Source organism: Thalassophryne amazonica, chromosome 15 (genome assembly GCF_902500255.1).
Source record: "Thalassophryne amazonica chromosome 15, fThaAma1.1, whole genome shotgun sequence".
In the NCBI taxonomy this organism is placed as follows: domain Eukaryota; kingdom Metazoa; phylum Chordata; class Actinopteri; order Batrachoidiformes; family Batrachoididae; genus Thalassophryne; species Thalassophryne amazonica.
The window spans coordinates 52560641-52574617 of NC_047117.1; the positions used below are offsets into that span (position 1 = coordinate 52560641).

The window sequence follows — 13977 nt, forward strand, 5'->3', positions numbered from 1 at the left end:
CTCACCTACCTTACCACCAGGACAGGTGACTGTATCCCAGACTGTAACAATGATCCTATAAAGAAGGAGATACCATTTATTTTCCACTGGTACTAAGCTATGATGACCAACTCAACATGGTCTTTTAATAGACAAACATAATTTAATATGACACTATATGTTACTCAGTGGCTCACACACTTATGTTACCTTCCCAAAAAGTTAGTAATTGTAATTTTCATATGCTTTTACAATGTTGCACTGCAATTTATCACTGCTGAAATAGCCCACAAATCTGCAATTTGTGAAATCTATAACATGGCTATTGTTTACCAGGAAAGAGAGTACAACATTCCCAGCAGAGACCCAGCTGTTCTGAATGGTGTAGACAGACAGGAAAAGAATGGAAAATAGGCCAGGCCCACCTCTAAAGCTCCAATCAGGTACAGTATCGCTGAGGAGACATCACTGTAGAGTTAGGATGTTTGCCCTCTGTCTATTTCTGTCTCTTCTTATCAGTCACATATTTTACAGGCGTATGTGTTCGCTTAAGTAGGCTGGATAATGGTTGTACCTCTTGCCCAGGTTGGTACGGTGAAGGGGATATAGCGTTCGGAAAATAGCAGCAAGACATTCGACGACACAGCACCAAATGCAAACCCATAGGACCAGCGATTACTGAGACTGCTGATAGTATCCAAAGGCCTGGAACATAATAATAAATGACAATCACCAACAACAAATAAGACCAACAAATAAGGTTTTAGATATGAGACATAAGTAATACCTCTGTCACACCTTGATGATTTAGCCAGCGTATGCCGACCATATTAAAAAACGCTGGCATACGCTGGTGTACTTCTGATATGAAAGGTGTGGCTTTCCTCACTTTTGTTCTTTGCTGCCTCTACTGGTGGTTGGCTCTCACTGCGGTATTGTATCACTTCCTGTTCCGGAGCACAGCGGTGTTTTTCTGTATCTGTTAGCTGTTTAATCTGCGCAGTTAGATTGATCTAGTTATCTAGATTACGATTTTGTTTCCCAGTGTAATCTTTACGTGCCTTAACTAAAGCACCCTTCCTCGCTGAATCAACCTCTAAATTATTTACACATTATTCACTTTGCGTGTTTTTAGGAATCCGCTAGCTTAGCGTAGCTACTAGCTCTTAGCCGGTTTAGCATGGCGGCTTCTCCTGTCTCTCACCGCACTTTTCTGCTCTGGGTGTGAAATGTTTAGTTATTCCTCGGCCTCCGTTAGCAGTAACGGTACTTGTATAAGTGTAGCTTATTCGTAGCTTTGGAGGCCAGGCTGGGCGAATTGGAGACTCGGCTCCGCACCGTGGAAAATTCTACAGCTAGCCAGGCCCCTGTAGTCGGTGCGGACTAAGGTAGCTTAGCCGCCGTTAGTTCCCCCCCTGGCAGATCCCGAGCAGCCGGGAAAGCAGGCTGACTGGGTGACTGTGAGGAGGAAGCGTAGCCCTAAACAGAAGCCCCGTGTACACCGCCAATCCGTTCACATCTCTAACCGTTTTTCCCCACTCGACGACACACCCGCCGAGGATCAAACTCTGGTTATTGGCGACTCTGTTTTGAGAAATGTGAAGTTAGCGACACCAGCAACCATAGTCAATTGTCTTCCGGGGGCCAGAGCAGGCGACATTGAAGGAAATTTGAAACTGCTGGCTAAGGCTAAGCGTAAATTTGGTAAGATTGTAATTCACGTCGGCAGTAATGACACCTGGTTACGCCAATCGGAGGTCACTAAAATTAACATTAAATCGGTGTGTAACTTTGCAAAAACAATGTCGGACTCTGTAGTTTTCTCTGGGCCCCTCCCCAATCGGACCGGGAGTGACATGTTTAGCCGCATGTTCTCCTTGAATTGCTGGCTGTCTGAGTGGTGTCCAAAAAATGAGGTGGGCTTCATAGATAATTGACAAAGCTTCTGGGGAAAACCTGGTCTTGTTAGGAGAGACGGCATCCATCCCACTTTGGATGGAGTAGCTCTCATTTCTAGAAATCTGGCCAATTTTCTTAAATCCTCCAAACCGTGACTATCCAGGGTTGGGACCAGGAAGCAGAGTTGTAGTCTTACACACCTCTCTGCAGCTTCTCTCCCCCTGCCATCCCCTCATTACCCCATCCCCGTAGAGACGGTGCCTGCTCCCAGACTACCAATAACCAGCAAAAATCTATTTAAGCCTAAAATTCAAAAAGAAAAATAATATAGCACCTTCAACTGCACCACAGACTAAAACAGTTAAATGTGGTCTATTAAACATTAGGTCTCTCTCTTCTAAGTCCTGTTGGTAAATGATATAATAATTGATCAACATATTGATTTATTCTGCCTAACAGAAACCTGGTTACAGCAGGATGAATATGTTAGTTTAAATGAGTCAACACCCCGAGTCACACTAACTGTCAGAATGCTCGTAGCACGGGCCGGGGCGGAGGATTAGCAGCAATCTTCCATTCCAGCTTATTAATTAATCAAAAACCCAGACAGAGCTTTAATTCATTTGAAAGCTTGTCTCTTAGTCTTGTCCATCCAAATTGGAAGTCCCAAAAACCAGTTTTATTTGTTATTATCTATCGTCCACCTGGTCGTTACTGTGAGTTTCTCTGTGAATTTTCAGACCTTTTGTCTGACTTAGTGCTTAGCTCAGATAAGATAATTATAGTGGGCAATTTTAACATCCACACAGATGCTGAGAATGACAGCCTCAACACTGCATTTAATCTATTATTAGACTCTATTGGCTTTGCTCAAAAGTAAATGAGTCCACCCACCACTTTAATCATATCTTAGATCTTGTTCTGACTTATGGTATGGAAATAGAAGACTTAACAGTATTCCCTGAAAACTCCCTTCTGTCTGATCATTTCTTAATAACATTTACATTTACTCTGATGGACTACCCAGCAGTGGGGAATAAGTTTCATTACACTAGAAGTCTTTCAGGAAAGCGCTGTAACTAGGTTTAAGGATATGATTCCTTCTTTATGTTCTCTAATGCCATATACCAACACAGTGCAGAGTAGCTACCTAAACTCTGTAAGGGAGATAGAGTATCTCGTCAATAGTTTTACATCCTCATTGAAGACAACTTTGGATGCTGTAGCTCCTCTGAAAAAGAGAGCTTTAAATCAGAAGTGTCTGACTCCGTGGTATAACTCACAAACTCGTAGCTTAAAGCAGATAACCCGTAAGTTGGAGAGGAAATGGCGTCTCACTAATTTAGAAGATCTTCACTTAGCCTGGAAAAAGAGTCTGTTGCTCTATAAAAAAGCCCTCCGTAAAGCTAGGACATCTTTCTACTCATCACTAATTGAAGAAAATAAGAACAACCCCAGGTTTCTTTTCAGCACTGTAGCCAGGCTGACAAAGAGTCAGAGCTCTATTGAGCTGAGTATTCCATTAACTTTAACTAGTAATGACTTCATGACTTTCTTTGCTAACAAAATTTTAACTATTAGAGAAAAAATTACTCATAACCATCCCAAAGACGTATCGTTATCTTTGGCTGCTTTCAGTGATGCCGGTATTTGGTTAGACTCTTTCTCTCCGATTGTTCTGTCTGAGTTATTTTCATTAGTTACTTCATCCAAACCATCAACATGTTTATTAGACCCCATTCCTACCAGGCTGCTCAAGGAAGCCCTACCATTATTTAATGCTTCGATCTTAAATATGATCAATCTATCTTTGTTAGTTGGCTATGTACCACAGGCTTTTAAGGTGGCAGTAATTAAACCATTACTTAAAAAGCCATCACTTGACCCAGCTATCTTAGCTAATTATAGGCCAATCTCCAACCTTCCTTTTCTCTCAAAAATTCTTGAAAGGGTAGTTGTAAAACAGCTAACTGATCATCTGCAGAGGAATGGTCTATTTGAAGAGTTTCAGTCAGGTTTTAGAATTCATCATAGTACAGAAACTGCATTAGTGAAGGTTACAAATGATCTTCTTATGGCCTCGGACAGTGGACTCGTCTCTGTGCTTGTTCTGTTAGACCTCAGTGACCATAAAATTTTATTACAGAGATTAGAGCATGCCATAGGTATTAAAGGCACTGCGCTGCGGTGGTTTGAATCATATTTGTCTAATAGATTACAATTTGTTCATGTAAATGGGGAATCTTCTTCACAGACTAAAGTTAATTATGGAGTTCCACAAGGTTCTGTGCTAGGACCAATTTTATTCACTTTATACATGCTTCCCTTAGGCAGTACTATTAGATGGTATTGCTTAAATTTTCATTGTTACGCAGATGATACCCAGCTTTATCTATCCATGAAGCCAGAGGACACACACCAATTAGCTAAACTGCAGGATTGTCTTACAGACATAAAGACATGGATGACCTCTAATTTCCTGCTTTTAAACTCAGATAAAACTGAAGTTATTGTACTTGGCCCCACAAATCTTAGAAACATGGTGTCTAACCAGATCCTTACTCTGGATGGCATTACCCTGACCTCTAGTAATACTGTGAGAAATCTTGGAGTCATTTTTGATCAGGATATGTCATTCAAAGCGCATATTAAACAAATATGTAGGACTGCTTTTTTGCATTTACGCAATATCTCTAAAATCAGAAAGGTCTTGTCTCAGAGTGATGCTGAAAAACTAATTCATGCATTTATTTCCTCTAGGCTGGACTATTGTAATTCATTATTATCAGGTTGTCCTAAAAGTTCCCTAAAAAGCCTTCAGTTAATTCAAAATGTTGCAGCTAGAGTACTGACGGGGACTAGAAGGAGAGAGCATATCTCACCCATATTGGCCTCTCTTCATTGGCTTCCTGTTAATTCTAGAATAGAATTTAAAATTCTTCTTCTTACTTATAAGGTTTTGAATAATCAGGTCCCATCTTATCTTAGGGACCTCATAGTACCATATCACCCCAATAGAGCGCTTCGCTCTCAGACTGCAGGCTTACTTGTAGTTCCTAGGGTTTGTAAGAGTAGAATGGGAGGCAGAGCCTTCAGCTTTCAGGCTCCTCTCCTGTGGAACCAGCTCCCAATTCAGATCAGGGAGACAGACACCCTCTCTACTTTTAAGATTAGGCTTAAAACTTTCCTTTTTGCTAAAGCTTATAGTTAGGGCTGGATCAGGTGACCCTGAACCATCCCTTAGTTATGCTGCTATAGACGTAGACTGCTGGGGGGTTCCCATGATGCACTGTTTCTTTCTCTTTTTGCTCTGTATGCACTCTGCATTTAATCATTAGTGATCGATCTCTGCTCCCCTCCACAGCATGTCTTTTTCCTGGTTCTCTCCCTCAGCCCCAACCAGTCCCAGCAGAAGACTGCCCCTCCCTGAGCCTGGTTCTGCTGGAGGTTTCTTCCTGTTAAAAGGGAGTTTTTCCTTCCCACTGTAGCCAAGTGCTTGCTCACAGGGGGTCGTTTTGACTGTTGGGGTTTTACATAATTATTGTATGGCCTTGCCTTACAATATAAAGCGCCTTGGGGCAACTGTTTGTTGTGATTTGGCGCTATATAAAAAAATTGATTGAATTGATTGATTGATGTTATGAGTAAGTTTTGTGTAAGAGCACATTGAAGCACGCTGATATAGATCATAATATGTTGAGCGCCTTGAAAAATTTTGGGCATGCACAATATTTTTGACATATGCCAGTGTATTTCTCATACGTCCCACACATGTGGGACATAAGTTGTAGGTAAGTTATGGGATTGTTGACACATGTTTCTTGTAATTTACTCAGTTGAAATACATCCATTAATGCTGTCCTTTCATTGGCTGAAAGCTTCAGTCCTCATGCAAACAAACTGTTTCAAATATTAAAACCACTCACACATGGAGTAAATATAAAGTCTTATGTTACTTGTTTGTTTCAGTGGGATTTATCATCACAGCCTGACGAACACGTATCCACATAAAATATCCTGATTTTGGAAAAGGACGTCTGAAAATACTTTAACTCCTTGTCGTGGCTGAAGAAACAAGTTCCTCTGTGTTTTTGTATCTCAGCCTGAAGCCGGCACAGTGCCTCATTCATTAACTCATTCGATGCCACTGACTCTAAAATGCGTCTTTTCTGATAGTAACGCCCCGCGCCAAAGACGTGTCATCGAGCCACTTTCTTTTCTTCTCTTTTGTTGTGGTATGTTTGTTGTTGACATGGACACAGAACTCAATTTTCTATGGGTCTTGAAAAAACACTCAAATGCTGAAGAAATCCTGGCACTGGGATGTTCTGAACTTTGAAAATGGCTGGCACTCAATGAGTTAACATCTCAGCATTTATCACAGGCATCAGTCGATTCTGTCTACATGCAATGAAAATACTGTGAATCCCATGATCCACAAAGACTAAAATAAAATAAAATAATGTAATAACTACTCTGTTTTGCCTCCGTGTGGAGCAGAGATGCCATGTGACATCATACGCGGCTAGATGACGTTCTTGTCAATATTTAAGTGTTCCACCTGCCAAACAAAGGGTTCTGCCTGCAGTGGAAATGCAAACCAAGCCAGACTGTTCCAACATGTATAATACCGCGGAGTACTGACCCGAACCACTCGGTGGAAATGGGACTGTCAGTATAGGCTGGTTAAATCATCAATGTGTTAAAGCATAGCTGCATTAATTTATTAGACGTACGCCCGTGTATGCCAGCATTTTTAATATGGTCAGCATATGCAGGCTAAATTGTCAAGGTGTGACAGGGCCTTAAGTTCTATATAGTTCTAAGGCTCACTGGTGTTGGTGCTTCTCCCAAGATTTCAAAGTATGTCCAGTTGGTAAGTAAAAAAATAATTTTTACTCGTGTTACTACTTGTTGACATTGTTATTGTGACTGAAGGTGACTTACACAACAATAGCAAATCGTCTTCCCAGGAAAGGCCATCTGTGATCGATGGCCAGTCTCTGGGCACGTCTTTGTAGGAACGACAGCACTCCTGCAATCAGCACCTGTAAAGTAACAAATACTTAAACTCCTCCACTTCGGACAATAACAAGGGACATTAACTCTCCCCGACCCAGAGGGGACAAGCCACCCTTTTCCAACAGAAGACCACGGTCTCAGATTTCGAGGAGCAGATTCTCATCCAAGTCACATCACACTCAGCCTCAAAGCTGCTCAAGTCACATTGAGGTCACTGCCTGATGAAGCCAACAGAACCACATCATCCTCAAAAAGCAGAGATCCAACTCTGAGGTCACCAAACTGGACACCCTTGGGTCCCTGACTGTGCCTTGAAATCCTGTCCTTGAACATCACAAACAGGATGACAAGGGACAGCCCTGGCAGAATCCAGCTCCCACCAGAAACAGGTCTGATGTAATGCTGAGAATGCAGACTTCTTCTTTGTCTTTTGGCTCTTCCTGTTAGGGGTCGCCACAGCAGATCAATCATTTCCATCTCACCCTGTCCTCTGTATCTTCCTCTGTCACACCAACCAAAGTCCCCACTCTCATTTCTACCCTTGTAGTTTTCTTCTTCTCCCGCTGTTTCTGGAAACATTCTCCTCCTCTTCTTCATTGTCTTCGCCCAGCAGTAGACCAATTTCCACCGGCATCCTGTTGGGCAACAGCACCGGTGGCGGATGTTGTTAACCCGGGCCTTGACCGATCCGGTATGGAAATTTGATTCTTAGTCTGCATAGTTACGTTGGCTTGTTTTACACCAGATGCCCTTCCTGACGCAACCCTCCTCATTTATCCAGGCTTGGGACCGGCACTCAGAATGTACTGGCTGCACACCCCATGTAGCTGAGTTAACGCTGAGAATGCAGACACAGATCCTAATTTGGTCATATAGAGACTGGATCGCATATTGCAGTACCCCATACACCTGCAGCACCCCCCACAGGATACCCTGTGGAATGTGGTCAGATGACTTTTCCAAGTCCACAAAACACATGTAGACTGGTTGGTCATACTCCAAAGACCCTTGTTATATCCTTACGAGGGTATAATAAGGGTTAAATATATTTAACAGATTGTTTCATGTTGACATGATTATATATTCATACAACTTGCAAATGATCTATCTATCTATGTTTTACACTGAACACATTTGGGTTTGCACTCAAAAGACTTGTTCTTACAGCTGGAATCAGTGAAAAGTGCAGGAACATTTCCATGGAGATTCCATTGTGGCACTGATCTGTTGATCCTCTGGAGAGAAAGCAACAATATGAACAAAATGAATTATAATGTAATTTTAATTGATTTTAATTGATTATTATAACATACATCTTGCAGTGACAGCCATCTGTCTGAGAACTTACAAGATTTTGCAGGTTTTGAAATGTCAATAGGGTGAATTGATGTGTATCTGCTAATCATAAACCCTGAGCTCATTAAAGTGTTTTTATTTCACTCTGAGTTCATGATTTGGTGCTCTTGTGCTTTGTGTTGGTGCTCTTGTGCTTTGTCTTCATTTGAAACATTTGTTAGTCTTAAACCGCTTGTACTAATTGCACACTAGCGAAAGTAACAGTTAGTATTTACAGGTTGTACTTACACTTGTTCTTCTTGGCTTCTTATCATCATGAGCTGGTGCAGCGAAGTCAGACAAGCTCTGATTCTGTAAGTGACTGGAGCTGACACAGTTCCTTTTTCCTGGTTTCGGCCATGTGACTCACATTGACCTTTGCCCTTGTGATTCAACACCGCATGTTCTCTCTAACCGTGTTTTACTCTGTTACACTTTGTCCACACATCGACCCCAGTGTAAGGACTGCAAACATCTGACACAGATAAGACGCTGTACTGACCAAATTCCATGAATACTAATGAACTGACATGTATTGTTGTCTGTGATGTTAACAGCGTACAGAAAAAAAAAGAGTGGAGGAGTGGTGTTGTACAAGGCAATAACTCAAGAATAATGACTGCTGTTATCTTGTAGCCAACAACCCAAAAGAGCACATATTGTGGTTGAAGTGATGAGGTGGTAATTAACTTCGATGCTTCAGATCAATCCTAGAAGCAACTTTAATTTTTCTGTGTAATACCCCATAGACCTTCCGTCATTTCCTTGCAAAGAAAAAATGCTGAGAGACTCCACCCATCCTCACACAAAGGCTGCTTACAAGCAAATGACGCAACCGACAGGCGTGAAAAAAACTCATGCATGCGCACAAAGGTTCAATGTTGGCTCATACAAGCACAAGTGATTCAAATCCATCAGGTTTTTGAAAAAAATAAAAAGGTCGGATACTTTTCTAACAGACCTCGTAGGCTTGATTTTAACATCACAAATTAGTGGAGTGATACTATTATGCTGCTATATCCATTGTCGCCTACGAACAGCTGCCTCTAAAAATTGGTCTGCCCTGCCTTCACTGCGCATGCGTCTGAGACTGACTCTGACTCTCTACACACAAAGCAATCAAAGGGAATAATGTTGTTATTAACCATCAGATGACAAATTAAAGCCTCTTAAATCATTCTAAAGTCAGTTTTAAGCAGAAACGAAGCAGTTTTAAGCAGAAACGAGGTGATAATCTGTGAATTGCTACTGACGCTCTAAAATGAGAGGCGCAGCAGCATCATGTCAGACTCAGATGTGCTGCTGTGGCGCTCTGATCGGTCACCTGCCTTTTATTATGAAAAAATGCTGAATTTATGTGGAAATGATTGTTGTACAAAAGCTTCACATATCTGTCGCTGAGACAGATGATGACTGGAGTGCAGTTTTAAGCAGAAATGAGGTGATAATCGGTGAATCGCTACTTATGGTCAGAAATTACACATGAGCATTGAAGGTAGGGCGGACAGATTTTTAGAGGGGACCGTTGGGTCGGCGACACTGGTTCTTCAAGGCCTCATAAAAGTTCAAAGTTTGGCACAAGGCTCCCGCCAGACACGGGAAATTTTATCATTGCAAAGTAACAACAAAATCAACATGTCTGTTAATGATAAAAGATAAATGTACCCATTTGAACTTCACAGTCCACAGATTGTTCACACTGTCACACAGGTTCAAAACTGGAAAGTTATGCTTTGCTATTTAACAGCTGGCTTCTTCTCCTGGGTTCCTCCTGTGCTCCACTTTCACCTACTATATGTAGTGCTGCTCCCCAGTGGTGAACAAAAGCTGAGCAGAGGTGGCGCCAGTGCTCAGAAGTACAGCAGCAAAAACCTGACGAGGAATTCTAATTTATCATAGAAAATAAATGTCAACATTGAACACAGAACTTTATCAGATTGCATCAGATCACAGAGACTCGAATGGCACCAAACTAAAACTTTGCATAAAAAATGCCATCCCTGAGTCACGCTGTAGCCTCTGCATCATATCACATTGTTTGATAAGATGCCACTCTCAGTACGTGGATGAAAAAGAAACCACAGGAATGTTGAGTTTTATTGATGATGTTTATTTGTTATTGCATTGATCACAGTTGTGATCCAGCTGTCATTTGAGCTTGATTGGTCTCCTTGATGATGGCATCATCACCTAGGCCTGTGGACAATCCTCGTCTTTGGCAATCAAAATGTTCACTTTGGTTTCTCTGTCGGGAAGAAACAAATATAGGATGGTTATTTATTCTGCGGAAACTGAAATCAGCCAGAATGTCTCATTCAACATTGTTTCAAAAAGCTGTATATTGTAACAAAAACCCCAACCTGTTTTACAGAAAACAGCTTTCTATGAATGTTTCTAAAATCCAGGACTACTAATATATATTTTTCAGTTATTGCAGTTACTGAGATGTGGTTAAAAGAAGAGTGTGTTGATTCTGTCCAGTTTGAGGGTTATGATTTTTTTTTTGTGTCAGAAATAGCGCAAATAAACGAGGTGGTGGTGTGGCTCTTTATGTCAGATCTAATCATTGTTGTGAAATTATTCCGAATATGTAATTTTCTTTGGATGGTGTTATGGAGTGTGTTACTGTGGAGATTATTTGTGAAAAATCAACAAACATAATTATAAGTTGTATCTATAGAGTTCCCGGGTCGAATATACACATTTTTGTGGAGAAATTGACTGAGATGTACAGCTCAGTTAAAAACAACAAGCTTTTATTTGTTTGTGGAGACTTTAACATAGATTTTCTAAATCCTCATGGCCATATACATAAAGCGGAATTCCTCTATTCTGTGTTCTGTATGAGATTATATCCAGCAATAACACACCCAACCAAGATTACTACGAAAACATGAACACTCATTGACAATATATTAACAAATGTTATTGTTGGGAATTTAACGGGTGGATTACTTATTAGTGACATCAGTGATCACTTGCCGGCTTTTGTTGTTTACAATTCTTTAGGTGATAAGGTTGATCATATTGACACTCCAAATTTCAAAAGAAAAATAACTGAGGAATCTATGGCCAATCTTATTATTTATCACACCAACACTGGCGTGGCATCTATACTGAAGACATTGACCAATCATATGAATCATTTATCTCCATTATCTTCAAGTTGTATGATAAACATTGTTCAATGATATCAAATGTTGCACACAAGCGAAATACTGACAAACCCTGGATCACTAAGGACTGCTGAACGCATGCAAAAAGAAAAAAATTTTGTACAAGCAATTTTGTAGCAAAAGTGTAGAACAATTGAGGCTGAGAGTAAATATAGGATATATAAAAACAAGTTAACCAGTATTGTGCGATCTTGCAAAAGGCAGCATTACAGTGATTCGTTGGAAAAAAATAAACATCAAAGGTACATGGAAGCTCTTAAATGAAATCATCAAAAATAGAAAAGTTGTGCAAGACTATCCAACATATTTTTACTCAAATACTGATACAGCGGCTAAAGAAAAGAACGTTATAGTAGATCATTTCAATGATTATTTTGCCAATGTGGGTAAAACCACTTCACTGGTGGTAATTGATTTTTTGGAACATATCACAAATGCAAATGAAAACAAACAATACAGTATACTGTAGCCAAGTGCTTGCTCACAGGGGGTCGTTTTGACCGTTGGGGTTTTACATAATTATTGTATGGCCTTGCCTTACAATATAAAGCACCTTGGGGCAACTGTTTGTTGTGATTTGGCGCTATATAAAAAAAATTGATTGATTGACTGATTGAGTATAGGGGTTTTTTTTCGACTTACAGAAAGATTTTAATACTATTGATCATACTGTAGTATTGGTTAAATTATGGAAGTATAGCATCAGAGGATTAGCACATGTTTGGCTAGCCAACTACTTGTACATACTGATACAATAGGTATCAGTATGTTCACTTGGGTGCACTTGTGGGGTGCCCCAGGGCTCAGTCCTTCGGCCTTTGCTGTTTCTTTTTATATTAATGACATATGCTTGGTTTTCAAGTTCGTGAGTTGTATTTCATTTGCTGATGAACATGATGGAGAGGGAACTACAGAAGTTTAAGGAATGCTTTGATTATAACAAATTGTTGCTTCACTTTGGTAAAACAAAGTGCATCATATTTGGTAATAAGCCCAGCAACACATGTAGAAATTTATGAATAAGTGATGTTGAAATTGAACTTGTTAATGAAGCTAAATTTCTTGGGGTCTTTACTGACGATAATTTAAGTTGGAAAACAGCTATAAATTATGTTAAATCTAAAATGTCAAAGATCATTGTCATTTTGTATAAAGCACAAGACTTCCTCCCCCCAACACATTAGTTACTTTGTATCACTCATTACTTGTTCCATACATGACCTACTGTATTGAAGTTTGGGGAACCACCAACAAATCTTTACAAAGTTACAATTTACAAGGAACATTACTATTTCAGAAATCAAAGATTCAAACTACTGCAAAAAAATCTTTTTATTTCTGTTAAAGGTGTAAATATTTGGAATAACTGCCCAGATAATATAAAAGTTTGGTTGGTTTTAAAAGGCTCAATAAAAATTATTTGATTACTTGCTATGGCATGTTAAATTAGGTTTATTGATTCTGTTATGTTGTGATTGATTGTGTTCTGATTCTGTTGTGCACTGCTGCTTGCATGTTTGTGCTTTTTTAAAATTCAGATTCATGGATCAGTGTATACTTTGAAGTAGTTATGATGGGCATGTGTATAATTTTATATACATATGTATCATTTTTAATTTTGGTTAAAGGGGTAGGCGTTTACAAGCTTTTGCTTCTACCTCCACCCTTTCAGGTACATGGGTGCATTGTTGGACTGTTTTATTTCTCTTTCATTTTAAGTTTTTTTTGTTGTTGTTGTTCTGGACCTGTGTATGCCGAATAAATTCATTCATTGTCATTTGTTCATTCATTCAAAAATAGAAAGTGGTTTGTGCTTCTTTTTTTTTTTTTTAAATAGTAATGTTTTTTTTCCTGTAATATTTTCTTTTGCACTATACGGACTGGCCACAAGAGGGAGACTCTCCTCTTAAAGTGAACTTGTCACATGTGAAACCATAAGAGTGTATCAGCTGGATGTACTCACTTTCTTGCAACACATAAGGCACACTCGTTGGGATAGAGTGTTTTATCAGTACCGCACACAGGAAGATAGTTCATTGGGCAGGCAGACACGTCTGACTCAGGACAAGACGGCTGTCAAAATAAACAGTAAACACACATATATGAGGTCTGTCAATAAAGTATAGGTCCTTTTTATTTTTTTCAAAAACTATATGGATTTCATTCATATGTTTTTACGTCAGACATGCTTGAACCCTCATGCGCATGCGTGAGTTTTTCCACGCCTGTCGGTGACGTCATTCGCCTGTGAGCACTCCTTGTGGGAGGAGTCGTCCAGCCCCTCGTCAGAATTCCTTTGTCTGAGAAGTTGCTGAGAGACTGGCGCTTTGTTTGATCAAAATTTTTTCTAAACCTGTGAGACACATCGAAGTGGACACGGTTCGAAAAATTAAGATGGTTTTCGGTGAAAATTTTAACGGCTGATGAGAGATTTTGAGGTGATACTGTCGCTTTAAGGACTTCCCACGGTGCGAGACGTCGCGCAGCACTCTCAGGCGCCGTCGTCAGCCTGTTTCAAGCTGAAAACCTCCACATTTCAGGCTCTATTGATCCAGGACGTCGTGAG

General features: G+C 40.1%; 1 protein-coding gene across 1 annotated transcript in view; it reads right to left on the bottom strand.

The window, feature by feature from the left end:
* Positions 1 to 8553, bottom strand: part of stra6l (STRA6-like) — a 32770-nt gene extending 24217 nt beyond the window's left edge. The window contains exons 1-6 of the mRNA XM_034189122.1: positions 8485 to 8553; positions 8066 to 8135; positions 6826 to 6926; positions 554 to 684; positions 313 to 433; positions 10 to 55 (exon numbers count right to left, since the gene is read on the bottom strand). Coding sequence (XP_034045013.1) covers positions 10 to 55; positions 313 to 433; positions 554 to 684; positions 6826 to 6926; positions 8066 to 8135; positions 8485 to 8513 — 498 coding nt within the window. The 5' untranslated portion in view covers positions 8514 to 8553. The remainder of the gene's footprint in view (positions 1 to 9; positions 56 to 312; positions 434 to 553; positions 685 to 6825; positions 6927 to 8065; positions 8136 to 8484) is intronic.
* Between the last annotated feature and the right edge of the window lie 5424 nt (positions 8554 to 13977).